Genomic DNA, 26,980 nt, shown 5'->3' on the forward strand with positions numbered 1-26,980 from the left:
CAGAATATAACATCCTAGGATCCGACACTTCTGGTCCCCGATGATTCAGACTACTGTTATAAGTCTCGGGCTCCCTGGACAACATTCAGAGTAGTCATCTGCTAATAGCACGGCATTTTAAAATGGGTTCCCATAGCATTTGCAACGCAATACGAGTGAACCGTTCTCGAAAGGGAACGTACTCGGTTACTTGCATAACCTCGGTTCCCTGAGAGATAAGGGAACGAGTATTGCATTGCCAGCCGTGCTATTTTGCTCATGTCAGGTGCTTCGCTTCAGTCGATTTAACCTGTCCCTATGGTGAATTCTGTCGAATTAATACCTTTCAGCCATGCCCATATTGGCGTGCTCAAGGCGAGCAAGGCGGCAAACACTCTGATTGGATCACACGTCCTTGCTGGATCGCCATAGGTTCGTGCAGTTGCCGCAGCACAGCCAATCAGCACGCTTCAGCCAGCTATGATGTGCTCGCTGTGCAGCTGCACTGCATTTTAAAATAAAGGCTTCAATATTCTCGAGAAAAGTACGAGTTTTCCCATAGCGTTTGCAACGCAATACTCGTTCCGTTATCTCTCAGGGAACCGAGGTTACCTAAGTAACCGAGTACGATTTTGCATCCAATGACCCCTTTAAGAAGTTTCTTGCAAGTATAAGTAGCATTGCAAACCACAGACTCAACAAATAATATCTTTAACTTTCTTCCATAACTTGCATGTCTAGCAAAAGGCCAGAGAAAGTCAAAAATCAAAACAGTTATAAAGTTGCCACAGTATAATTTGTTACTTAAAGGGTTAGTTCACCCAAAAATGAAAATTCTGTCAGTAATTACTCACCCTCATGTTGTTCCAACCATGTAAGTCTTTCGTTCATCTTCGGAACACAAATTAAGATATTTTTGATGAAATCTGACAGAATTTTGACTCCTCCATAGGCTTCCAGTGTGACCGAAACTCACCGGCCCAGAATAGTTATTAAAACATCGTTAAAATAGTCCAAGTAACTACAGTGGCACTACATTAAGTTTATCATGCGACGAGAATACTTTTTGTGCGCAAAAACAAACAAAAATAACGACTTTATTCCACTTTTCATTTCCTTCTCTCTGGGCCTCGTAGTGTTTTTGCGCTGCGCGTCTGTGTTGCACGTCATCACGCAACACACACATGACCGGCGTCGGCCAATAGTGAGCCTACGTGGTGACGTGTAACACAGACGCGCTGCGCAAAAACACTACGCGAACCAACTAGAGGTCCAGAGAGAAGGAAATGAATAGTGGAATAAAGTCGTTATTTTTGTTTGTTTTTGCGCACAAAAAGTATTCTCGTCGCTTGATATACTTAAGATTGAGCCACTGGAGTCACTTGGACTATATTAACGATCTCTTTAATAACTTTTCTGGGCCAGCAAGTTTCGGTCACATAGAAGCCTATGGAGGAGTGAAACATGGCTCAGATTTCATCAAAAATAGCTTAATTTGTGTTCCGAAGATGAACGAAGGTCTTACGGGGTTGGAACAACATGAGGGTGAGTAATTACTGACAGAATTTTAATTTTTGGGTGAACTAACCCTTTAAAGATGTCTTACCTGCAGGCCAAGTATCATCTGATAATGATCCTGAAACCAAAAAACCCAAGATGAAGACGATGAAGGATGACACAGAAAAGGATCAGTCTTCATGTGTTGTGGACGTGAACGCTGAAGCGCTGGAGTCTGCCGTCATCGAGTCTCCTGCTTCTCCCAGTGCAGAGGACCTCGACTCCCAGGTGCCAGCTTCAGACTTCTCTCCTGTCCTGATTCCTGCAGTTCCCACTGTGTCCCTCTCACGGAGAGATCCTCGTACAGCACAGTACCGGCAGACCCTGCCCTCGTCTGCGGGCCCAGAGTGTGTGTCCACCCCACAGCAGCACCCGCAGCCAGCCAGGCCTGTGCTGGAGCCGGTTAAAGAGACACACACACCACATGTGTCCATACACCAGCACCCGCAGCCAGCCAGGCCTGTTCTTGAGCCGGTTAAAGAGACACACACACCACATGTGTCCATGCACCCGCAGCCAGCCAGGCCTGTGCTTGATCCGGCTAAAGAGACACACACACCACATGTGTCCGTACACCCGCCCGCTCCGATGCCCAAGTCTATCCTCACGAAGCCTTCGCCAGCTTCACTGGGCGCTTCATACGGCTCAACCACAAGGTGCACGCACACATCTCTTGGACGTAACAATAAATAATACAATAATTGATCAAACAAATGGCACAAATGCATTCTAATCATGTGGTTTTCTTTTTCAAGGCGGGGAGATTGTGATAAAGGAACAAGACAGTTTTTATCTACACAGAACATTTTATGGAAAGGCTTTCTTAACATGCCAACTGTGGCCAAATTCGTCACAAAGGGATACTTAATTTCTGGCTCTCCTGACTTTCTGAAAGAAGTGGGTCTTGTTAAACATAACTGAATTATTATTGTTATTATTTAAATATACTGCCATTCAAAAGTTTTTGATCTGTAAGATTTTTAATGTTTTTAAAAGAAGTCTCTTCTGCTCACCAAGGCTGCATTTAGTTGATTAAAAATACACAAAAGCTTTCTATTTCAGATAAATGCTTTCTATTCATCAAATAATCATGAAATAAAAATGTAAATAACAGATTTCAACATTGATAATAATCATAAATGTTTGTTGAGCATCAAATCATCATATTAGAATGATTTCTGAAGGATCATGTGACACTGAAGACTGGAGTAATGATGCTGAAAATTCAGCTTTGATCACAGGAATAAATTACACTTTACTATATATTCATATAGAAAACAGCTGATTTACATTGTCATAATATTTCACAATTTTACTGTTTTATTGTATTTTTAATTAAAAAAAAATGCAGCCTTGGTGAGCATAAGAGACTTATTTCAAAAACATTAACAATCTTTTCTTGGTACTGATTATTTTCTGAAAGTATGCTGTATATGACAGGTGGTGTAAATGTGGCTAGTGGGTGTTACATGTATGCATTTTCTCTGTATAGGACTTACCAGACACTATACAAGTCGGAGGCAGGATATTACCTCAAACTGTCTGGGAATATGTTGATTTGATAAAGACATCAGAGGCAAAGGTAAGCCCATGACCTCAAATTTATTATTAATAATATTGATATATTAAATGCATGCTATTTACTGTAGGTAAATGCCCATGATCAAATCTATTTGCACTATTTCTTTGAATGCAGGAGCTGTCATTAATCCGGTTTCACCCAGCCTCTGAAGAAGAGGAGGTTGCATATGTGTCCCTGTTCTCATATTTCAATAGTCGTAGGAGATTTGGGGTTGTTTCTAATATTTGTAAACACATTAAAGATCTTTACCTCATTCCGCTCTCTACAAAACAGTCCATCCCTGCGGCACTTCTTCCAATAGAGGGACCAGGTATATCATGCACATATCACATACTGATCTGTTTCGACATCAGATGATAATGATTTTGACCGTTTTATGTTATGACTTCTCTTAGGGCTTGAACAGGATCACCCTAATATCCTAATGGGGTTAGCAGTCTGTCAGAAAATGAAGCGTCTTGAGGGATTGCCACAAGATGTTGGTGAAAAGAAGTCTAGGCCCTTGATTTGTGTGGATAAAAAGGAAACCAGCAAACCCACCCCACTAAATGATCTTGCACCACATAACATTAAGGGTTGTGATGCTGATATCTTCCTCAACTCAAATTCTTGTGGATCTTTACCTTTAGTTGGGTTACCAGACTCATCATGCTCTCTGGGTGCCCTATCTTCTCTCCCGAGTGTGTTTTCTGTGTCGAAACCCACCCCTTCTGTCAATGCGGGCCCATCCAAAGACTCCACCAATACCACCCCACTTCAGACCATCCTTAACACGTTATTTGGTCAAAAGAAACAACCCTCTGATGCCACAGAGTGTAATATAAGCTCGTCAACAGATATGGTTCAGCCTTGTCAACCGATGTGCAAACATGAGGAGGATCCAATGGAGTTGGGTGATGATAGGCCTTACGATCCCGAGGAGTATGATCCGGCTATGTCTAATGGAGCTCTGGTTACTTTTAGTCCCACCCAAGTTGTGGAGCCTAAAGTTTCATCCGCAGCCCTTGGTGAGGATGATGATGATGATGATAGACCGTATGACCCAGAGGAAGAGTACAGTGCAGTTGCTAATGTTCATACTGTCAGAAATAATATACCCAAAGCGTCAGAGGCTAAAAATACGGAAGAATCCTCTATGGTTTCCAGTGATGTAGCCTATGATCCAGAGGATGAGACTGTGTTTGAGGAGATGCAAAATTACCTCACAAATAACTCTTTACCTCACAAACCCACCATCTCTGAACATAAAGTTCCCCATTACAATGATAAAATCTCAAGTACAACATTATCTGAGCAGCAAAGAATTCTTGAAGAGTTGAATAGGCAGATAGAGGAACAGAAAAGACAGTTAGAAGAACAGACGGAAAGTCTTCGCCTTCAGAAGGAGGCCATTGGTGTTTCCATGGCCCATTTCTCAGTCTCTGATGCTCTGATGTCGCCACCAACAGCGTTTGGTAGGGAGGAAGAGGAAGAAGAAGAAAAAACACCCTATTGTCCAATGATTAATCAGAATAGGGATCCACGTATGTGTCGAAAAGCAAGCCAGGATGTGCAATTTGATATTGCTGAATGCGAAGCTATAGCAAAAGAGAGTGCACAAAAATTATTAAACCTGGAAGAGAGCAAGAATCTAGTGGTAAACAAATCATTAATCACAGATAAAGAGAAAGTAGCTTCTGATACGGCAAAGCCAAAAGAAGGGACACCAGAAACTGCACAGCTACAGGACACAAAATGCTCACGCTCAGATAATACAGACAGAAAAGGAGGCAGGAGAAGGTCCACATCGAGCACATGTGGTTCGTCAAGAAGGAGGTCGTGGGCCGAACACAAGCCAGACCACAAAGACCGAGCGTCTTCAAGAGCATCGCACACAGCTAGAGTCTCGAAGGACGTCCCGGAGAAACCCCACAGAAGCAGGCCGTCTGCAGAGCGCTCCTCTCGGGGGAGTTACAGCGACCGAAGGAGAGAGGCGTCTTCAAGGACACGTCATCGGCACCACCACAGGGACTCGTCTTCACCCTCGCGGTACCGGAGGAGGAGTCGTCACTCCACGCCCTCGCGCTCCAGCCGGAGGGACCGGTCTGCGCTGGACGACAGTGGCCCGTCCCGAAAGACCGAGCAGCAAGAGCCCGGTCCGTCCTCAGAGCGCAGCGCTCAGTCCTCAATACAGGAATCTGACCCGGTGCCAGGCATGCAGCACACATCAGGACACAGTGAGAGTACTGGTAAAGACAAACATTTGGCAGGGGTTCAGCAAGCTGGTTCTTTAAATAGAAAGCATGAGGCTGATCAGAGACTTCAGACATTCCAGAATCCAGATTGTTCTCCGCTGCTATTAAAAAAGTCCTTTGACAAAAACCAGCCGTTCTCGAGCCGATCTGAAGTGAGAGATCGTTTGCCCCCAAGCAGAATTGACTCGTCTTCTAAAGGAGGACCACTACTGCCCGAGCCTGACCTGCCTTTACACAGAGTTACACCAGCATCACAGACACACACATTCCAGGCTGACGCTTTTCCCCATGAGTCCATCGGTCCGTCTAACCCGCCGCCACACAGCCGAACGGCTCACTTTCCTGAGCCTGGCCAGATTGAGCAAAAGAGAGGCATGCCGTCAGTTCAAAGGTCGAATTATTTACAGAATGAGACAGACAAATTACATTCAGGAGATTACACTCAAAGGGCTTTCCATTCGCAACACAGACGTTTCTCTCAACCCGACTCTGATCAGTTCAACTGCGGAGAACTGCCTCGAAATAAAAGAGGCGGCTTTTCTGTGCACGACAGTCAACCTTGTGCATCTCAAAAAGAGGAGGAGTTCTCCTCATGGGAGCATGAGAAGTTTGAGCACCAGAAACATCCACCACACATGCTCAGGAGATTTCCACACGAAGAGACCGACCAGGTCCATCAAACTCAGAAACCCAGGCCTGCCCAGTCACATGAAGGCAATTTTCCTGAAGAACCTGAAACTGGGAGATTATCTCACAAAAGGTTTAGATCTTACATGCAGGGGCAAAACTTTCATAAGGATGAATCTGTCCAGTTTCAGCCAAGAGAGTCAATATTAGGGCCTGTCCCTGTGCACAAGGGCGATTTCAGGCCTCCCGATCCCAGAGAGCGTTTCCACCCAGCACCGTTTGATGAGTGGGAGCCATCAGGAGAGCACCCGCCTGCGTCCATGAGGAGACGGCCTCGCTTGGGCCAGTCCTCGGGCTTTGAAGCAAGTGGACATGCTTCTCCCCAAGATATGTGTGAATCACAAAGCCCTGACTGTCCTCAGACGTTTGCAGAGGAGGCAGAAGGTCCAAGAACTCAGACTTGTTTTCCAAGACGGGCTCCGGCACACGCTCAAGACCCGCACATCCCGTTTGAAGGACAGCGATACCCTGAAATCAAAGGTCCACCAAGAGGGTTTAGAGGACACAGAAGGGGCGTCCGTGGGACGTTTTTTGCAAGGGGTCATCAAATGAATGAACAGATGAGGGGACCTCGCTTTGATTCTCCACAGCAGTTTCTGGGCCAAAGAGAACCATCTCCTGACTTACATGGACCGAGAAGACCTTCACCTCAGAATTGTGAGCGTTTCGATGAGCATAATGAAGCCCATTCATCTGGTTTTCCCAACCATTCCACTACCACTCAATTTAAAAAAACACTACATCAAAATCCATGCGAGATTCAAAACTTAGGGCAACCATCTGCACCGTTTGAGCGCCAACCGAGACAGACAAACATACGCCCTTTAAGACGACCCGGTCCTCTACTCCCCACTCCTCCTGGAGGTCCGATTAATCCGAGCGCTTCCCAGGTGCACAGACACAACTCCCACAGCGAGTGTGACCGGGCACAGGGACCGCCTGACACGAGACAAGGCCACGCTGCTCAGGACAGCATTCGTGAAGAGAAGCCAAGCATGGGCAACAGTTTTACACATCCGCAGCGTGATAACTCCGAAGGTTTACTTCCGGAGGAAGGGTATGAGAGTAGGCCGGCGGACCCGAGTGTTCGGGACAGAAGTTATGGACAAGCATGCCGGAGGTCACGAGGACGGAGCGGCAGGTTTAGAGGGGAAAAAAGGGCAAATATGTGGAGATAGTCGACACAAAAGGAGGAAAATAGTGGAGACATTGATTCAGATTATCTTAGAGGGAAGGGAAGAGCTCACGGGTGCAGACTGTGCTCCAGTGATGGCGGTGCTGAGCAGGCGAGGTGTAAACTGCACGTGCTATAGGTGGACTTCAAGGTGCAGATGTTTGGGCAATAAAGGAACAAAACCAGAGGAACAAGCATAGGTGATCTTGTTATAAGCCTGTACATTGATAGATCTCAATCAGAAAACATTGTTCTGGAAAGTGCAGCAGTTTTTTGATACGTCTGTTTGGTGTTTCTTGAAAGATTGAAGGTTTGTTCATCCTGCCATATCAACTAACTTTAAGTTGATTGCTGAAAAATAAACTTTTTGTTTTGTGGAAGCAGGACATGTTCATGTAAACTACTGACAAAAGTCTGTGAACGTTTTATTTTTATTTTTTTTATCTCTTTGCCATTATAAAGATGTTCTCATGAGCTATAAACAGCACTGTACATTTATGTTCATAGATTTTTAAGTACTTTTCTAAATGTACATTTGTAAGTAATTCCGTATTTCAAAAAAATGGAACCTTGTCTATTTCCACTGATTTCATTTAGTAAAGAACTGAACCACAACGTCTGGCCAGTGCACTTAATGATCTGTAATTGTGTGTGTGTTTTTTCTAAGGGATACGCCACCCAAAGATACAAACTCTGTCATCATTTACTCACCCCCGTTCTGCAGAACACCACAGAAGATATGTTGAAGAACATTGTGAGCCAATTAACTTCCACTGTATGGACAAAAATAAAAACCCGGAGACATTTCTCAAAATATCTTTTTGTTCCACAGATAAAAGAACGATCATAGATTAATAAATGATGACAGAGTTTACATTTTTGTTTGGAGTGCCTCTTTAAATATTACTATATTCATATTAAAATGCCATCTCAGTTTTGTAATGCATGGATAGTATATCTTTTATTGAACAAGTTGTTTTTGTTTGGACAGTTTTTGACAATCATTGATGGATTCTGATCACAATAAGGACTAGGGGTGTAACGAGACCCTCATGTCCTGATTTGATACTTATCACGATACTAAACTCACTGTGACGCTCCAAGACGTTATAATTTATTTTATTTTTTTACTGTTGATTAAAATGTACATGTAAATGAATAGTCTTGGACTTGGTGCTGAAACCCAAAGCACAGGACAATAGAGATGCCAGAATAACAATATTAATGATTCTGCAGCTGAAAATACAGGATTATTGTAGATGAATATGCTTGATCTCTGTCACTGACTAGATATATTTATAATAATGCAGGCCACTTTTTACTGGTAATATCAGACATCTGGCTTTATCAGGACCCACAGGTATTCCCCCATTGCATTATTATACATTATAGTCAACATTATATTTTGTAGTTTAATGTAGTACTGACACTAAAACTCTGAAAACTTGATTTTTTTCTCACATAGTAATTTTTATTTTGGGTGAACTATACAGAATATCACTATTCACGTTTCATATTGTTGCATTTTTGTATTGCGATATATTGTGACACTATATTGTTACACCCCTACAATAAAAGGTAAAGCGCAAATAGGTGTCATAGTAGGCTTTTAAAAGTGAAATAAAATTGAAAAAAAGCTAATGAAGAAGTGCTGAAAGAAGGAATGAATCAAGTGAGCAAAGTTTACTTTTGCCTACAATTAACAAAACAAACTTAAATACAGCAACAATGGATGACAGCATTAAAAAAAGAAAATGGAAGACAAAACAAATTGTAGGGAAATATATAAATACAGTAATACACAATTCAATGTACAGAGTAGATTATTCAACAGGTGGTCATACAATTTCGCAGTTTTGACACTTTTTTTTATTGTTAATAGTTTAGTGTCATAATTAAGTAGTTAGTCACAAATAAAAATCCTTTCATTTGGGTGTTGTTAAAGAAAATGTACATTTATGAATAAAAAATATGTGAAATTATTGAGTAATGATAAGATTAATGTCTGTCCTCGTGACTTGGTCGTTGTGTGATCTGCGTATATGCTACCTATGCCTAAAAGATGATGAACATATTGGTGTTGATGGGTCTTTCCAGGTTTAATATATAAGTTATTTCAAGCAAATTGCGTGATTGATCCAAAATAAATAAATGTATTTTATTTAAATCGCCCGACCGCGGGTGCGTGACGTCACTAGCGGCTAGCGGGCCAAACCGCTGCTCGTCTTCAGCGTCAGCCGCCCAGTGTCAGGTAAGCCCTCCGCAGGCACTCCATAACCCGGGTTCACCGAGGTGTTCACACTCTACATTTGACTCATGATTCGGAGGCATTATGTGCTTAATTAATTCTGTTATTAATGGTCGTGATAGATTCAGTCAGCTGTTAAATCCGGGATGTGAGGGCGGGAAAACTCGGGAAGTTGAGGCCTTCGTCAAGACTGTGTTTTGGTTAAATATAACGTTACTATCTTAATTTCCTTGATAACTGTTTAAATTGTAAGTGAATGGGTCTGTTGTCTCAATAAAGTACTCCAAAACCATCATAGTAACCATAGTTGGCAAGTTATTGTTACTAGCGTTACTGTAAAAGCAGGAGAGGTTAACATGAAATGGCATCCACAACCCATTTTACCGATTTAAACTGTTACTTACTTTTGAGCTAAACAGAATATCCAATGAGACAAAAAATAAAATAAATCTGAGACTTTAATCCATTGAGAACTGTTTAGATTGTGAAAATTGTCATACCTAATGCCATTAGTAATGGAGCCAGACTTGTATGTGAGTGTCTACAACATAACATGCGACTCATAACATAAATGAGTCGGTCTGATCTATCTATAGTGATCTATCTATAGTAAATGAGTCGGTCTGATCTATCTATAGTGATATATCTATAGTAAATGAGTAGGTCTGATCTATCTATAGTGATCTTTCTATAGTAAATGAGTAGGTCTGATCTATCTATGGTGATCTATCTATAGTAAATGAGTAGGTCTGATCTATCTATAGTGATCTTTCTATAGTAAATGAGTAGGTCTGATCTATCTATAGTGATCTTTCTATAGTAAATGAGTAGGTCTGATCTATCTATAGTGATCCTTCTATAGTAAATGAGTAGGTCTGATCTATCTATAGTAATCTATCTATAGTAAATGAGTAGGTCTGATCTATCTAAAGTGATCTATCTATAGTAAATGAGTAGGTCTGATCTATCTATAGTGATCTTTCTATAGTAAATGAGTAGGTCTGATCTATCTATAGTAATCTATCTATAGTAAATGAGTAGGTCTGATCTATCTATAGTAATCTATCTATAGTAAATGAGTCTCTGATCTATCTATAGTGATCTATCTAGAGTAAATGAGTCGGTCTGATCTATCTATAGTGATCTATCTATAGTAAATGAGTAGGTCTGATCTATCTATAGTTCATGAGCCTGTGGATGTGTTTCAGGATGAGCACATCAGTGGCCTGTGCCGCGTCCGAGGACCATCACGTGTGTGAGGCGGGGTCCGTGGCAGGGGGTCCGAGCTGCCAGTTCAGCCTGATGGAGATGAGCGAGGTGGAGTACCTCCAGCACATGATCCAGAGCCACATGACGGAGACGAGCAGCTCGGGCTTCTCCCAGCTGGAGGAGAGCCTGTCCGGTGAGCCGGAGCCCTGCACCGCGACCCTGCAGGAGATCCGGATGCTGCTGGTGGACCAGCCCGGAGGAGGCGCAGCTGGTCTGGGGTGCGAGGAGACTCCTGACGGAGGAGGTCTGGGGTGTGAGGAGACTCCTGACGGAGGAGGTCTGGGGTGCGAGGAGACCCCCGGCGGGGGTGTGGAGGTGTCCGGCTCTGTGCTGGACAGAGCTCAGTGTGCCGGAGGAGACGGGCCGCACCGGAGAGGGCCACGGCCGCTGGAGAGCCGACCCAGTCCACCTGCTCGAGTCTGCCTGGAGAAAAGGTTACCATGCAGCATCTCTTACATCACTACATAACTGATTTTTTTCCACAAATAACAATATATAAAATAACCCGAGAGGCTGCTCACTGCAGAGCAAATGGGTGGAGCTTACGTCTAGCGAATGCAACTTGGGCCTAATGGGTGGAGCTAGAATATCCAGCCACACCCACAACCCCGCCCCCATTAGAGACAGAGCACATCTAGGCCACGGCCACAAGTTTTTATAAGCTGTCGACCCCAAAAAACGAGCGTGAAATACCATTACCGGGAAATAAACTTTATTATTAATAAAATCTTGTAAACGCTGTTTACTTGCGTTGTCGGGTTATTGGTTTGCATATAAACCAGGACAACAGGTTATTTCAATAAGCTGCTTTTTGTGAGTTTTCAGTGTACTGGTGTGCATGTAAACATGCATTGACTGTGGTTTTAGACTCCGTCACCGGCGTAACTCTCGTGCAAAGTATGCAGATTGCCAGTGTGATATCCAAGGGCTCGCCTTTTGGGCGAAATGTTTCAGTGCAATGTGACATTTTTCTTTATCACCATCTCCGTCTTTGCTCGCAAAATGATAGAAAAAGATTCTCAATTTCCGTGATTTAAAACAAAGTATATAATTTCATAAAATGAGTAAAGAACAAGTAAATAAATAATATTATGGCGTATGGCCGACCTCATAGGCTGATGATAGGATGATATGACCATGGAGCACATCGCCCAACACTACAGTATATAACACTGTATTAAATATAAAGTCTTCACTGTTAAATATAAATGGATTGATAATGAAGATACAGAAGTGATTCAGTCAAAAGCAGTGTTTTCTGTTTTCTTTTGTTTTTCTTTTTGAGTAAATTAACAAAACAGACAGAAGCAGTTTATTAGGCTGCTGTCCCTTTAAGAACATATGCACTGATCTAATACACTGTTACACATCCAGTTTGCTCCCAACAGTTTACGTTCACGTAGACCACATGTGTCAAACTCAAGGCCCGCGGGCCTATTCCGGCCCGCCACATTATTTTATATGGCCCGCGAGAGCATATGGGTGTCTTAAAAATTAGGGATGCAACGAAATTTCGGCTGCCGAAAAATTTCGGCCGAAAATAATATTTTCGGTTTTTGGCCGAAAGATACTAAAAAGCCGCCGCGCCCCTCCGTGTTCGGTGATGGTTTGACTCTGGCTCAGCGTGTTTTATGACTTTGCGTGCGAGTCCGCTTCCGTAGATGCATAACTTCTAAGCGCGTTCCGCTGTGTGTGCGCGCTCCCGCGCTGTGCTCTCCGCTCCATGTTCACAGCACGTTCTGCTCAATGTTCCGCTACAACCTGCGTGTGTGTGTGTGTGTTTGTGTTGCGAGTTGCGCTCACGCTCACCGGAAAGGCAAAGTCCGAAAAAAAAAAAAAACTTGCCGACATGAAATTTCTCTGGACTTGTTTCTTTTTGCAATAGCACTACTGTGCTGTAACATGGTGTGTATAGCCGTGCTGGTAAAATTACACGAATCACGATCCTCTCTTCACTGGTCCTCTCCCTGCTCTGCTCATGCTCTGATAAAAATAGCTTTGTAGGACTATACTTTATTTTGACAATTGGTCAAAAAATAAATCTGTTAAATCTGATTCTGCTGCATAGAACTGATTGAAGAATAATATATTTATATTTTATATTATTTTAATATAGGTACCAGTATTAGTCAAGTCAAGTCAAGTCATTTTCATTTATATAGCGCTTTTAACAATGTAGATTGTCTCAAAGCAGCTTTACAGAGATAAATGTATAATTTAACGTAAGATTGTTTTGGCTTTATAGCGGTTCTTTAATAAAGTTTTGATTGATTCGCTTCCGTCGCAACGATCATTTGTTTTTAAATTAGGGCCGCCAAGACGACACCATTCCCTCTACACAGACTTTAAACGCGAACCTGTGAGAAACGCTGATGGCGTTCAGATGCACATTAAGAACGGGTTCTATAGTTATGTGCGTTTGAATATATGTGTGCAGGTTTGGAATTCCCTACAAACCAAACCTAAACAAATTACTGGTGTTTCCTTATAGTTTTGATTCAGAATTTTATTTTATTTTATCAATTCGGGGTAGATACGCAAATTGAGTTTTCCCGACGACGCGTTATCTGTAGAGTGGGAAAGGGATCCTCCATAGGGAGAGACTAGTTGGCACTTCAGCACTGCGTTGACATCGGGTCCAGGCGAAGGTCCTTCATCAGATCTGGATACGGCCTGGATCCGGCAGGCTGCGGGAAAACCTTGGGATAAACAAAGACACTAAAATTAGCGTAGATGCCATTCTTCTCATGATGTAACAAGTACATCAGGATTTATGGGAAGTGTTCCCGGTTCCAGCTGACCTAATCTATGCAGCCTAATATTGAATTATAGAAGTCTATAATGTATTATGTGAACGCTATGTCAAAGAGATGTGTCTTTAATCTAGATTTGAACTGACAGAGTGTGTCTGCTTCCCGGACAATGGTAGGAAGGCTGTTCCAAAGTTTTGGTGCTAAATAGGAAAAGGATCTACCGCCAGCAGTCGATTTAGATATTCTAGGTATTATCAACTGGCCGGAATTTTGAGATCGCAATAGACGTGAAGGACTATAATGCGTTAAGAGCTCGCTCAAGTACTGCGGAGCTAAACCATTTAGTGCTTTGTAAGTAATCAGCAATATTTTAAAATTGATGCGATGTTTAATAGGGAGCCAGTGCAGTGTTGACAGAACCGGGCTAATATGGTCATACTTCCTGGTTCTGGTAAGAACTCGAGCTGCTGCGTTTTGGACCAGCTGTAGTTTGTTTATTAAGCGTGCAGGGCAACCACCCAGTAGAGCATTACAATAATCTAGCCTTGAGGTCATGAACGCATGGACTATTACAACCTTGTATCACTCCGCTTGTCTGTGTTTGCGCCACTTGCATCACTAAGCCAGTAGGTGGCGACAAGTGACTGTCTTTATGAGTGAACAACTGAACTTTAAACTGATTAGTGCCAAAAACATTGATTAACTCAGGAAAGAAACAAGTTGCTGAAACCAATCTTTAATGCTAATATAAACTGCTCATTTGCCTCTGGACACAAAAAGATTGCACTGGTGTTTGATTGAAATGTAACATCTATGCAAAATAATCCGTAAAAGATTTCTCATTTAAGGCCATTCCTGTTTGGAATATGTGATTGTGTATTGTCAACAATAAGCAGAAACATTCTGCATTTTTTAAGAATCTGTTATCTTGACAAATAATTTATGCTACTGCCCACTTACATGCTTTTAAAGCTATTGTTATCCACATTTTTGGGCCTTTAAACACCTTAAAATGCACATATGTAGGTCCGAGAAATCCAAATTTTATTGGAGGAGGGGAGCATGTCCCCGAACCCCCTTAACTACCTCACATTTGAATACGCATGACTGTGTGGTAATGTGTGCTGGTGTGGCTACAGTGCCAAGGCTGAATTTTTGAGCCAGTTTGCCCCTGCATATATACAATATACATTATTCTCTGTATCAAATCATTATTACCCAGCCCCTGATGTTTCGGGCTCATCCCCTGATGTTTTTAAACCCTAGAAACACCCCTGCAAATGCATATACAATATTTGTAACTTAAATAAGTAATAATCAAATAAAGAGACAATATATTAACATTTTTAAAGTCTTACAGTTACAACCGGCCCTTTGAGGGCAGCCATAATGCTGAAGTGGCCCTCAGTGAAAATGAGTTTGACACCCCTGACGTAGACCATAACAGACTGTGTTTATGTGAATACTCCACACAATTTGCATTTGACGTGCATTTAATTGTGTGTGTATTTGACCATTCAAGCTCCATAAGCTGTGAACGAGAACTCGGATCGCCTGCGTCTGAGAGACGGCATCTGCGCTGGAGCTTCAGCTGTGTGTTCGTCAGCACCAGCACCGCTTATTGTGATAAATAACACTCTAACGCAGGGGTGTCAAACTCATGAGCCTTGAGTTTGACACATGTGCTCTAACGTGTCAATAACTAAGTAGTGCTGCAAAGTTAAAGACATGTTACACTTTAGAAATCAGCAGATCGATGTGAATCGGCAGACGATAGAATCGCGGTTCGCATGTGAAGCGCTTTGTCCCCCACCCCTTAGTCAACCGCGTCATGCTTTTTTTTGGTCAAGGTTTAGTCCACTAGGGCCTGGATTCACAGACAGGGCTTAGATTAAGCCAGGATTAGGCTTTAGTTCAGTTAGGATATAGAAAGGCCTTGGTATAAAAAAACATGGTGTGCATCTTGAGACAAAACAATGGCACTGATATATTTTAGATCGCATGCGATGTCAAGCCAAAGCTCAGGCTGTATGTGCTCACACTATACGGTCCGATCATGGAGCTGTGACTGACTGCTCAGACTGAACGTGTGACATGAGTGCGATAACCCCTGTGCCGGGCTGCGCCGACAGACCGTGATATCGTGTGTCCAGAGATATTGTCAAAACAAGCATCAGCTATCAGTATCAAGAGGATTTAGCATTTCCAATTTATGTATTCAATTATTATTAGTAGGCCTATTACTGTATTATGATTATTATTATTATTATTAGGGAAGGCCTACTTTTATTATTAAATTGATAGGCTATTATAATTAATTTGCCACGCAATAATGTCCCAGCGCATCACCACATAACCGACACGCTGCGAGGATAATAATACAACACTAGATATAAGCTTGCTTACTCATTGAAAATGATCTAAAAACATTATTATACGATGAAATATAGGCCTATAATTAAAATTATTTACAGTCTATAATGTCCGAACACTGCAATCTATTTCAAAAACAGCTGGTTTACATTTGGCAGACGCTTTTATCCGAAGTGACTTACATTGCATCACACATTTACACTCCTATCCGTTCTTGCTTTCCCTGGGAGTCGAACCCATGATCTTGGCGTTGCGAGCGCCAGCGCTCTACTGTTTGAGCTACAGGAAAGCTGGTTTAAAGAGCCACAGGTGTCGCTACATCGCAGGCGGCTTGGAAGACGTGGGTAATATATGGTTTATCCGTTTGCAACACGGACTGGAGGTACGCAACAGTCACTAGTTTGATAGCTAAAGAATATCTGCCTCTTTTTGTTTTCTTTCTTGCAGCATTAAAGATGAAAGGGTTAAACTTCTGTTTAGGCGCAGGCGCAGTGAGGGGGAAACCCTGAGTTCAGGGCAAGCGTTCGTAGCTCTGCTTCAGCTGTGTGATATAGTCACGAGGAGCAACCAAAGTTTCTGACATGCCAGAAATTCATCCGACCATCCGATTGACAAGCGACGCACGACAACGCTGAAAATCGGCCCGACCCGGAAAAGAGTCGCACAAGTCAGAATTCGGCTCAAAAATCACGCAGTGTGTGACCGCCTTTATACAGACTGTACATGATGTATAAGAGGAGTCATATTTACAAAGTTTTATTTCAGAATCCCCACACAATACCACATTCTCTTGAATAAATGATTCAATAACAAATACATTTTTAACAGTCACTTGTCGCCACCTAGTGCTGAAACAATGTAATCGATCAATGCGTTATTTTAAGCGCCAAGTTTCTATCAAAAGCTGATTTACTCTATTGTGATCGATATCGTAGACATCAGTGTTCATATCTGAACTTTAAACGTTTATCCAAGTACTACTAAGATAATGTGAACTATTGTATCACAGAAACAGTGATACTATGAGGCTGAAAAGACTGTTTGTGAAGCGGTTTCCTGCTGACTCTCTCTGGGATAATGGTCAACACAGCTCTAGGTAGACCCGACTGCGAGCCGCTCCGAGACTCTGAGAACACTGGATCATGAGCTGCTCACGTGTAAATGAACACAGTCATTAGACAGTCGCAGGCTTTTGCTATATCTCGATTTCAGTTTTGTTTCAGTTAATTGTGCTGCCCTATTTATTTTTCATTATGATGTAATAAAATATGAGCTTTTAGCTAAAAATTAGAAACCCTGTTTTAGGTCAAAGGGGTTTGACTGATATAAATCAATTTTGACATGATTTCATCATTTGTCTTCCAGATTTTTATCAGTGCATTGTCACTCTACGAACACTGCAGGAATATCCACGCATGCACAAATAGAGAACTGGAGTAAACCAGACAAGATGGTGACAATACAAGGCACGTACCCATACGAAGGACATCTGCTAAACACTGTAGGTGCTTATGATGATGCATTTTATTTAATGGCGCCTTATCATAACACCCAATTATCTTCATGTCATTCAAGCGCTCTTCAGCATGAGTTTGTCACGAGTTCTGCTGTTTGTGTACTGTTGGTAATGAGTGATTTCCTATGTCCTTGGAGGGTGTCCATCAGTCTGAGCTGCTCACCCCTGCAGAGCTGACCGTGAGCTTCAGGGCAGATAGAGGCTCAGAGTCGCTGATGAGATCTCCGTTCGTCATCTACACCGACACCGCAGACCTGCACACTGCCAGCACACTGAAGAGTAAGACTCCTTCTTCACTCAAACAGAGAACAAATCTTAGTAATGATTTATTATTCAAATTAGCAACTTATCAGCAAATTATTGTTATTATAAATACCTTTATGTTGCTCTAAAGCTATATGACTTTCCTTCGTCACTGGAACACAAAACACTTATTTCCATCCTGCGATCGGGGGCTGCCGAGCTCCAGTAATGAAGAAAAAGCACTGCATAAGAACTCCATATGACCTGTGCAAGCACTAAACATGCACTAAAACAGTCACAACTCTACAAGAAAAGAGTCAAATAGGGGTCTCATTTTAATTTAATAACTGCAACATAATCTTCGGCTGCGTTCAGCACGTTTGAGAGCGGCCACACACAGGACTAGCAGCAGGATCAGCTGGACATCAGCAGTCTGAGGTTATTGGTGGATGTTGAAGACATGTTGAAGTCTCCCAGAACTACGTGAGGATCCTCCGGGAAGGATGAGAGTAACACATCCAACTCCTCCTAGAAGCTGCCGAGCTGACCTGGGGGACGATAGACAACTACACAGTGGATCTTAATAGGGCTGGTGATAGTAATTGAATGTGATTCAAAATGAGTTATTGTCACACATAGATGGTGAAGGATTTAATTTCCATTAATTGGAGATGAGCAGACCAGTGCCTCCAGCCGTCCCAGTCAGGAGACTGGTGTGTGAAAACGTGAAAAGACCTGACTAGACTAGGGGCCCTATTTTAACGATCTGAAACACAAGTATCAAACGCGAAACGCAAGTAACTTTGTGGGCGGATCTTGGCAAATCTAAGTGTCGCAAATCTAAAATGTGTTGGTGTGAAGTAGCTTCATTACTCATAGGTGTGGTTTGGGCGTAACGTGAAATAAACCAATCAGAGCGTCATCTCACATTCCCTTTAAGAGCAGGTGTGCTTGTTCTATGGCGGATTGCTAGTATCACACCGGATTTGCCAGACGCACGCCAGGAGCGGTTCACAGCCGAGGAGACCGACGTTCTCGTCAGGGCCGTAAAACACAGAGAAGTGATATTGGGGATGGAGAAACACACACAAATTAAGCTTCGGTTAAACAGGCGTATGATAATTTGGGTTAATGTGTAAGCTAGATTTATGCCTGTTCTTTCACATCTTCATGGACACCACAATGATTTCCCTCGTGTGGAATATTTTTCCTTGTAATAATGTATGATTTTATAAAAATGTGAACTGCTGCTTCTGTGTAGATGAGAGAAGCAAAGTGTGTGTGTGTTGTGCACACGCTACATTATGGCCAAGCATGCGCCCTTAAAATAATAACATGCGCAGCGCGCCACTGACTTTAGACGAGGTTTCTCCTGGTCTGTGGCGGAATTGTTTTCTGAAACCTGTAAAACAGCACCAGGGAACGTTTGCGCCGGAACACGCCTCCTCTTTCCGCTGAACTGGAGCGTAAGTTCATTCCCTAGTTTACTGACGTGTGTCTGTGGAGGGAAGAGTCCGCTGTGAACGGGTGTGAAATAGGAATGATACATGCGTCAGTCAATTGCGCTGGGTGTGAGATAGGGCCCTATGACTAGAAATAGATGCAATGAATTCTGCTTTGTTTACTAGTGGTGGGGGAAAAAATCGATTCTGTTCAGTATCGCGATATATCGATACAGTAGCGCAAAGTATTGCAATATTGAATTATAAAATTATCTGTTTTACTTCCGGGTTTTCCTCCATTGGTTTTCCCTGAGTTTACTCTGATAATTTACATTTGCGTATTACATCCACAAGGTGGCGCTTGTTGCAGCTGGTAAAATCAACTGGTACTTTGAGCTTTGAGTACTTTGAGATTCCCACACCTTCACTAAAGCCCCAGTTCCAGCTGAAGAAAAGCAGCCCTGTTTCACACACACACTCCGCATGCGGTGCAGGAGCGTGTGCTTTCACATGTGCTGCGTTTGCAGTGCGCGGCTGATCCGCGGCTGGACCGCTAAGACTACATTTTATTTCAAATCCAAAAGTTATCAGCAACTTATCAGCATTGCGGTTCTCTCTGTACACAGCACAGTCACAGTACAGCACAGTACAGCACAGCACAGCACAGCACAGCACAGTACACTCTTTCATAGACGTATTCACATTTAAACACAATCAGTTTAAACAACGTATTATTCAATGCATTACATATAGATTTTTATATTAAGTTGCTCAAACAAGTGGCGAAACGTTTGAACATACTTTTCTTATGTTAAAATCACCAACATTTCAAATGAAAACTTGCTTTCTTTAGCATTTAAACCCATCCGTTAAATCCATCATGTCTCCTTGTTGAGGTAAGGTGTAGCTGGTAGTTTTCCTTGCTTTATCCCGGGCTTAAAGTAAAAAGATGACTGAAAAGTAGAGGTATAATTTAATTAAATGCATTTATGGTGAGATGCTGTACTACAGTTTCATGCCAAGCCGTGTTTATGTTGACCACGAGCCATGCGCTGTCACTTGTATTAAACGCACTGCAAACGCAGCATGTGTGAAACAGCAGCATCATGTTTTACGCCTGTGCTTCACCGTGAACTGGTTGTGCTGATGTGTGTGTGTGTGTGTAGTGCCAAACATACCTTTTACAATTTTGGCCACAAAGTTCAATCTTGGGGTGTACTCACACCAGGAAAGTCCACTAGTTCACTTGCTTTGGTCCGGACCAAATACAATGTTGATTTTGTTTGTTTGGTGTGGTTCGCTTTCACACGGCCCTTTTTGCAAGTGGACCAAAATTTGTTAACAAACCACACGTGTGCTAAAGGTACCAGCACCGTACCAGGGTTGGTTTGTAGCCGGGCCGAGAGCACCTCTTCAGCTGGGTCTCGGTACGGGTGTTCGGTCCTGCTGTATTCACACCTGCCCAAAGGATCCGCACCAAGGGGGACACGAACTTCAGCTCGATTCAGTCGAACCGAACAAGACTAGGGATGCACGATATACTTACCACATATCGATATCGGCCGATAAATGGTCATTTTTAACGTTATCGTTATCGCTCCGATAAGAAAATTAGGCCGATATATTAAAGCCGATATATAATGAAGTATTTGCTTCAGCTGAAACCCTTCAGATGCGCGCTGTTCGTCATGATGGAAGCACTTTGAAAAGGAAGATACAGTTTGTGCAGCACACATCTGTCACATAGGCTTCATAACATTATGAGGACATCAAAACCTCAAATAAAACTTCAGAAAGGTGTACAATATTGGGCCTTTAAAGGTGAAAAAGATCTGATATGATTAATCTTTGTTTCATTTTTACTTCACATAAACCAGCTGTTTCACCAGGAGTGTGTAGACAGGAGTGTGTCATATCTCTCCTCACTTTCAGTTTTAAAGGCACACTATGCAAGATTTGTACCTTTTTTAACACTAGACCATGGGGAAAAGTTAAATCATACACTTATACAGACTGTACATGATGTTTAAGATGAGTCATATTTACAAAAATACTTCATCACATCTCTCTGAGTTTTATTTCAGAATCCTCACACAATACTACATTCTCTGGAATAAATGATTCAATAACAAATACATTTTTAACAGTCACTTGTCGCCACCTAGTGCTGAAACAGTGTAATCGATCAATGCCAAGTTTCTATCAAAAGCTGATTTACTCTATTGTGATCGATATCGTAGACATCAGTGTTCATATCTGAACTTTAAACGTTTATCCAAGTACTACTAAGATAATGTGAACTATTGTATCACAGAAACAGTGATATTATGAGGTTGAAAAGACTGTGTCTGTTTCATGACGACTCTCTCCGGGTCAGCGCCAACACAGATCTGAATGTTGCGATATGATTTTGTCAAAGTTTAATAGACAGACGAAGTGAAAGATTGTGTGTTTGAATGGAGATCACAGTATTTTACAGATGAATCGTGCAGCTCTACTGTCTTATCTCTCTCTCTATGAGCAGCGCGAGTGCGTTCAGTCTCACGTCTCTTCCACACGTCCACCTGGGATATTACGCCACTCGACACTCATGGAGAACGACTCACTTCATCCTCTGTTGGACAAAAGTGGCTAGCTTCTGTCAACCTCATCTACACGCAAGGACAAAAATAAAGCAATTTAATTTAAAGTAATATCGATTCTTTAATAATAATAAAAAAGGATTTTAAAATCGTTTAAAAACAACATCATGAATGTGTCGCTCATGTGGAAGAGAGAGACCTGTTGTATTACTCTAGGACTGTCAATAGTATCAAGATTTAGCCAAAATACTTCATTTATTGGATCAGTAAACATCATGTCATCAGCTTCACAGTAATTTATGAAAATCTTAGTAACTTGATAGTGATTTAAATAGTAAGTCATATTTAAGAACAACTGGTTGAACCAAATTATGAACATAATTTCTCAAGACTTTATTTCAATTGGGAATATTTCAACACATTGAGGAAAAGCTCATTGGACAAAAATGTCATCATTTAAGAACAGGCTTTTTTTATGTACAAAAAAGTGCAACTTACATGATCAGCTAAAACTCATTGTACGCTCCATGAGAGAAGAGACAGTGAGTAGATGATGAGTGTGAACAGTGCTGTGAAGAGCCTAGAGATGTGTTATATGTGTGTGTTCTGTGTGTCCCTCTGCACCTCAGATGAGGAGAGTAAAGCTGCGCATCCCATCAAGCGTGTTCGGGCCCGGGCTCTCAGGCCCTCTAATATCATCCAGGGCTCTGGGAACTGGAAGACGTGTGCCAGTGTGTCCTGTGCTAAGCGGGACCGGACGAGGCCTGTCATGGACCGAACTCAGCGCAAAGAAGTTCACAACAGAAAGGAGCGCGACCGCAGGTGCTGTGCAGCGTTAAACACGTTTCAGATGCTCATCGGTCTAACCCATGCGTTCAGTGTTAGAGATGTAGCGTGTGTGTGTGTGTGTGTCCTCAGGAGGAGGATCCGTCTGTGCTGTGACGAGTTGAACCTGCTGGTGCCGTTCTGCTACTCTGACACTGATAAAGCCACTACACTGCAGTGGACCACAGCCTTCCTCAAATACATACAGGAAATACACGGAGACTGCCTCAAACAGGTGCGCTCACACACACCCTCACACACACCACTGCCCTCACACACACCACTGCCCTCACACACACCACTGCTCTCACACACCACTGCTCTGTGTTTGCCTGAGTGTGTCAGTGGCTCATCGTGTGAAATGCATGTGCATGCATTAATCAACAACTACACAGGAACACATGAGTAATGCAATATTAACACTCCAGTAACTACTATTAACCAACAAGTAGGAAGCCCACAGTAGATAGCCCACATGTTATTTTTTTCTCATGAAAAAAAATATCTCACATAATGGTATGTAACCATATAGAGCCCTATCAGCTGGTATTATTAAAGGTTACAAATAACTAATTAAATCAAATATAATGTGGTTTTCATTATAATAACAATTATGTAATGACCCAAGTAAAAATATAATAAATATGTTAAAAAGTGCAGTGCACATATTCAGCAAAATACATCTCTTTCTCTATTTAAGTCATCTAACATGCTGCTGGTCATTAAATGGTTTAAATGTAACGTTCTGTGACACAATTGTTCTCCTGTTTCATATCATAAGTAACCTGCTCTGTCTTGTTTGACGGTCTTCGTGTCCTCTTTGCTCCGCGATTTTTCTCTGCGTGAGAAAACGGATGTGTGGCGTGAGCGTGTGAAGAGTCTCGCGCTGAATGCGTCGAGTTGGCAGCTCTGCTTTTAGAAGCGGGATGGATCCGGATAGATCGGCGGCGGCCATAGACTGTAGGCGGCGGCGTTCCTCCTTCTACCATGCTGCTTCTCCATGTGAGGACTGTTTACATTAGACTAGAAGTGCGCACCGGCCGCATGCTTATACACGTGGCGATTGTTTACATCAGAGTGCGCACGTGTTTCGCGCAGCATATACGCAGTGTTTCTTTAAGCGGTTGATGGAAAATAAGCTATAATGCGCATTCTAAAAATCTAAATTCGTATTATTATTTTTCACGGTATTTTGAAGTGCCCGCGATAACAATATCGTGCATATTCATTACCGCGATTTATCGCATTACCGAATACCGGCACATGTCTACCAACAAGAGACTCTGATTAACACATTAGTTAGTAACAGCGCTCAGCTGAATGTGGTAGTTCACCATTAGCTAATCAGTAACTACTATTTCCTCATACCTCTCTGAGGACTACTATATACTAGGGTTGGGCGATATATCGCATGACATTGTTATGCGCATCTCGTCAGTAAAGCCGGTTCCTTGATTAGTAGTAAATCGCCATCACCTGCTTTCAGATGGAGCGGCATTCCAACAAAGAGCCGTAGTTAACTGACAAGCTGAGCCATATCGCATTAATATCGCGGACGTATCGCCTATGTATCCTTCGAAAGGATCTACTAATTATTTAGATCAGTATCTAAAGTGAAACCTTGATAACTATACCTAATACTGACTGAGGTCACTGTAAGATTTTGAGCAGTAGTTCCTCCCGATGGATTTGGTGACCCTTTAGTCATTACTAGTGTGTTCCCATGATCTTACCTTTACTGATCCAAATAACTAGTAGTTCCTTTAGAAAGATGTAGTAACACTTGATTCATATTAATGGGTTACCATTACCTTATATTATATATTATGCATTATTGATATTAATTATGAACCCGTATATAGTAGTCTTCAGTGAGGTATGAAGAAATAGTAGTTACTGGGGTGTTAATATTGCGTTACTCATGTGTTCCTGTGTAGTTGTTGATTACTGAAGGACCAGTGTTATAAAGTGTTATCTGGAGTAGGGATGAGCGGTACTCCAGTGCTACGGTAGTGTCACGATTATAATACTTCGCAATACTGGCGATGCTGCTTTATTAATTTATTTATTTGCTGGAACCGGGACCTTCCTGCCTTCAGATGCAATTGATTTTGTACAACAGTTCAATAAACTATTTTTAAATTACAGTTTAGACCCAGCATTGTCAATATTGATGTTTTTGCTTTATTTCATCAATGAAAATAGTTTTAAACAAAGCCAGAATTGTTGTGTTTAGTTTCTGACTGAATCTGTTGGGGTTTTTATGATTCGGTGAGCCGCTCATAAACACTGTCACATGCTTCCTTCCTGAATGAGCTCATTTTGAATGAATGATCGTTAAGACTTGCTGCCACCTACTGGTGGTTTTAACATTTAACATTTTAAAGTAGGCCTATTATTTATTTTATCCCCAACAGTTCATATTTCTATATGCAGAATTTTATATTTAAAACATTAATCTGAAAACATTATTTATGCAGTTGTAATTGCATCAACAGCTAACGGGCGACTCGCTTCAGATGCAGCTCCTGTGTGCCGCCTCACAGGTGCCAGTGCCCACTATAGCCATAGTCACTCAGTCATGAAGTACTCAGAGGAAACTCTGCTCTCATGTACATCTGTGTATTTATGAACATGTGGTTCACTCTGAGCGCAACACTGAGCGGTGTGGTGATACTCCAGCTGGTACAGTAGCGTAAGACATGCTTATGATGTCAACCCTAGACGCTTGCAGTGATGCCACACATAATGATGTCATACCAGCATTATCCAAATACACAATTTATCAGCCAGGTAAAGCATGTATTTTGCAGTTACATCATCAATTTGGAGGTAATCAATAAAAAAAAAACCATCAATTTCTTAAACTCAGATGTGAGAGTAAAAGAAGTCCTCATCTCGACTCTAGCTGCACTACTGACACAGATCTCGACTATAGTCACTGCTGTGTCTGTGCTGTTTCCTGCTATAATCCTGATTAACAGAATTGTTTGTTTTTTACAACAATCACCATTCCTAAACCTGCGGTGTTTAAAGGCCCTTTCACACCAGATGCGTAACGAAAAAGCGAATAGTTAGTGTAAAAACCATTCACATCAGCCGCGACGCGAATCTGTGTCGTCTGGGACGTTCAGAGCTTCAACATTCCAAAACTTAAGCGCCGACAGCTGAGAAAACATGGACACTTCATCATCATCATCATCATCATCCAGTGAAGACGAGCTTTTCATTTTCTGTAAAAGACAGAACAGAAGGTGTTGAGTGCACCCGATCTGACAGAGCAGAGAGTCTGAAGGGGAGTATGAGCTAATGTCCACTCTTAGTTTCCCTTTCCTCTCTCCTCTTCCTCACACAGGTGTCCCTGAGGGTTTCCCACAGTGTTTTTGCGTCTTCAACTAAACAGTGCGTTTTGTAATGTCAATACACATTACATGTAACACATGAAGTAACAAGTTAAAATCATTCGACTAGAAACTGTAGATATCACACACAGAATGTATAGATACTAAAAGCAGCCCTAATAGTCTCACTACATTTTGTTACATGTTCACAGTAAACACGGTCTCTGTCTCTATCTTTGACGATAATAGTGTTAGCTTTCTATCCCAGATGTAGCTTAGCCTGCTAGCCTACACAGCACAGGACTACACAACGACTAAAACTATCACACAACATACTCACAGTCGAGATAACCGAGTTGGTTGGCAATGCTACGCCACACAATCGTTGTCCTTGTAGTGTGTGATTGGCTGGAGCCTTTTCTGTCGCCGCAAAAGTAAAAAGAAATCGACATCGAAGCGAGAAAAATAAAAGTGTTTTTTCCGCCGCAGCACATTCGCGTTCGGTGTGGAAGTGCTCATTACACAAACAGCTGATCTAAAAAATAAAACCATCGTGCGAATTATTCGTGCGTCAAAATCGCGTCCAGTGTGAAAGGACCTTAAAGCTGTTCTGTGCACGTCATCTGCTGTATTGCTGTTTTGTTGTATTAAAATACAGAAATGCTGTGTTTCAGGATTTCCAGAGGACGTTCTGTGGTAAGACTGGACTGCGGCTGAAGCCCAGCTGTGTGTCAGGAGCACACCATCTCCAGCCACAACTGGAGAACCCGTTCACACACACCTGACCTCTGCTGCACTGCTCAGCTCTCAGCGTGGAAGCGCAGGGTATTGTCATTGGATTCGTTTTTCTCTCGTGGCTTTACTGTACGATGCCAGTTTCCAGGTGTCCATGTGAAGACCGTGAGCGTTTGTTCTGATAGGCCAGGTCGAGCGGAGAGCGAGCACACATTGCTGAGTCTAGTCCTGTCATGTTTGTGGTCTCCACACAGAGGACATTCAGTGCCTTTGAAGGAAACGTAAGAAACTGGACTGAGAAGATCTGTGATGTGTGTTTATTAATGGGTTGTATTTTTATGCCTTGTTTGTTTGAAAGGCATGGCCATTGTTATTTTAATGCATTTTTTTAGTCTTTTAATTAAAATATTATTATATATTTAATGCACGTATTGTCCGTG

The 26,980-nt window shown here is 42.1% G+C and overlaps 2 protein-coding genes across 4 annotated transcripts in view; both read left to right on the top strand.

Annotated features, from left to right (window-relative positions):
• Window positions 1-7,828, top strand: part of LOC311302966 (uncharacterized protein) — a 40,543-nt gene extending 32,715 nt beyond the window's left edge. For all 3 annotated transcript variants that reach the window (XM_084429142.1, XM_084429141.1, XM_084429143.1), the window contains 5 exons: window positions 1,592-2,192; window positions 2,292-2,433; window positions 3,029-3,118; window positions 3,233-3,428; window positions 3,514-7,828. In XM_084429142.1, coding sequence (XP_084285268.1) covers window positions 1,592-2,192; window positions 2,292-2,433; window positions 3,029-3,118; window positions 3,233-3,428; window positions 3,514-7,217 — 4,733 coding nt within the window. In that variant the 3' untranslated portion in view covers window positions 7,218-7,828. The remainder of the gene's footprint in view (window positions 1-1,591; window positions 2,193-2,291; window positions 2,434-3,028; window positions 3,119-3,232; window positions 3,429-3,513) is intronic.
• A 2,842-nt stretch (window positions 7,829-10,670) lies between these two features.
• LOC311302994 (uncharacterized protein) lies at window positions 10,671-26,960 on the top strand (the record flags this gene model as incomplete). The annotated part of the gene is made up of 6 exons (XM_084429197.1): window positions 10,671-11,164; window positions 17,222-17,357; window positions 17,510-17,651; window positions 22,269-22,461; window positions 22,558-22,699; window positions 26,480-26,960. 6 exons carry the CDS (start codon window positions 10,671-10,673, stop codon window positions 26,588-26,590), a joined length of 1,218 nt encoding a protein of 405 aa, XP_084285323.1. The 3' UTR covers window positions 26,591-26,960.
• Window positions 26,961-26,980: the final 20 nt, after the last annotated feature.

Source organism: Rutilus rutilus (assembly GCF_951802725.1).
Source record: "Rutilus rutilus genome assembly, chromosome: 13".
Lineage (NCBI taxonomy): Eukaryota > Metazoa > Chordata > Actinopteri > Cypriniformes > Leuciscidae > Rutilus > Rutilus rutilus.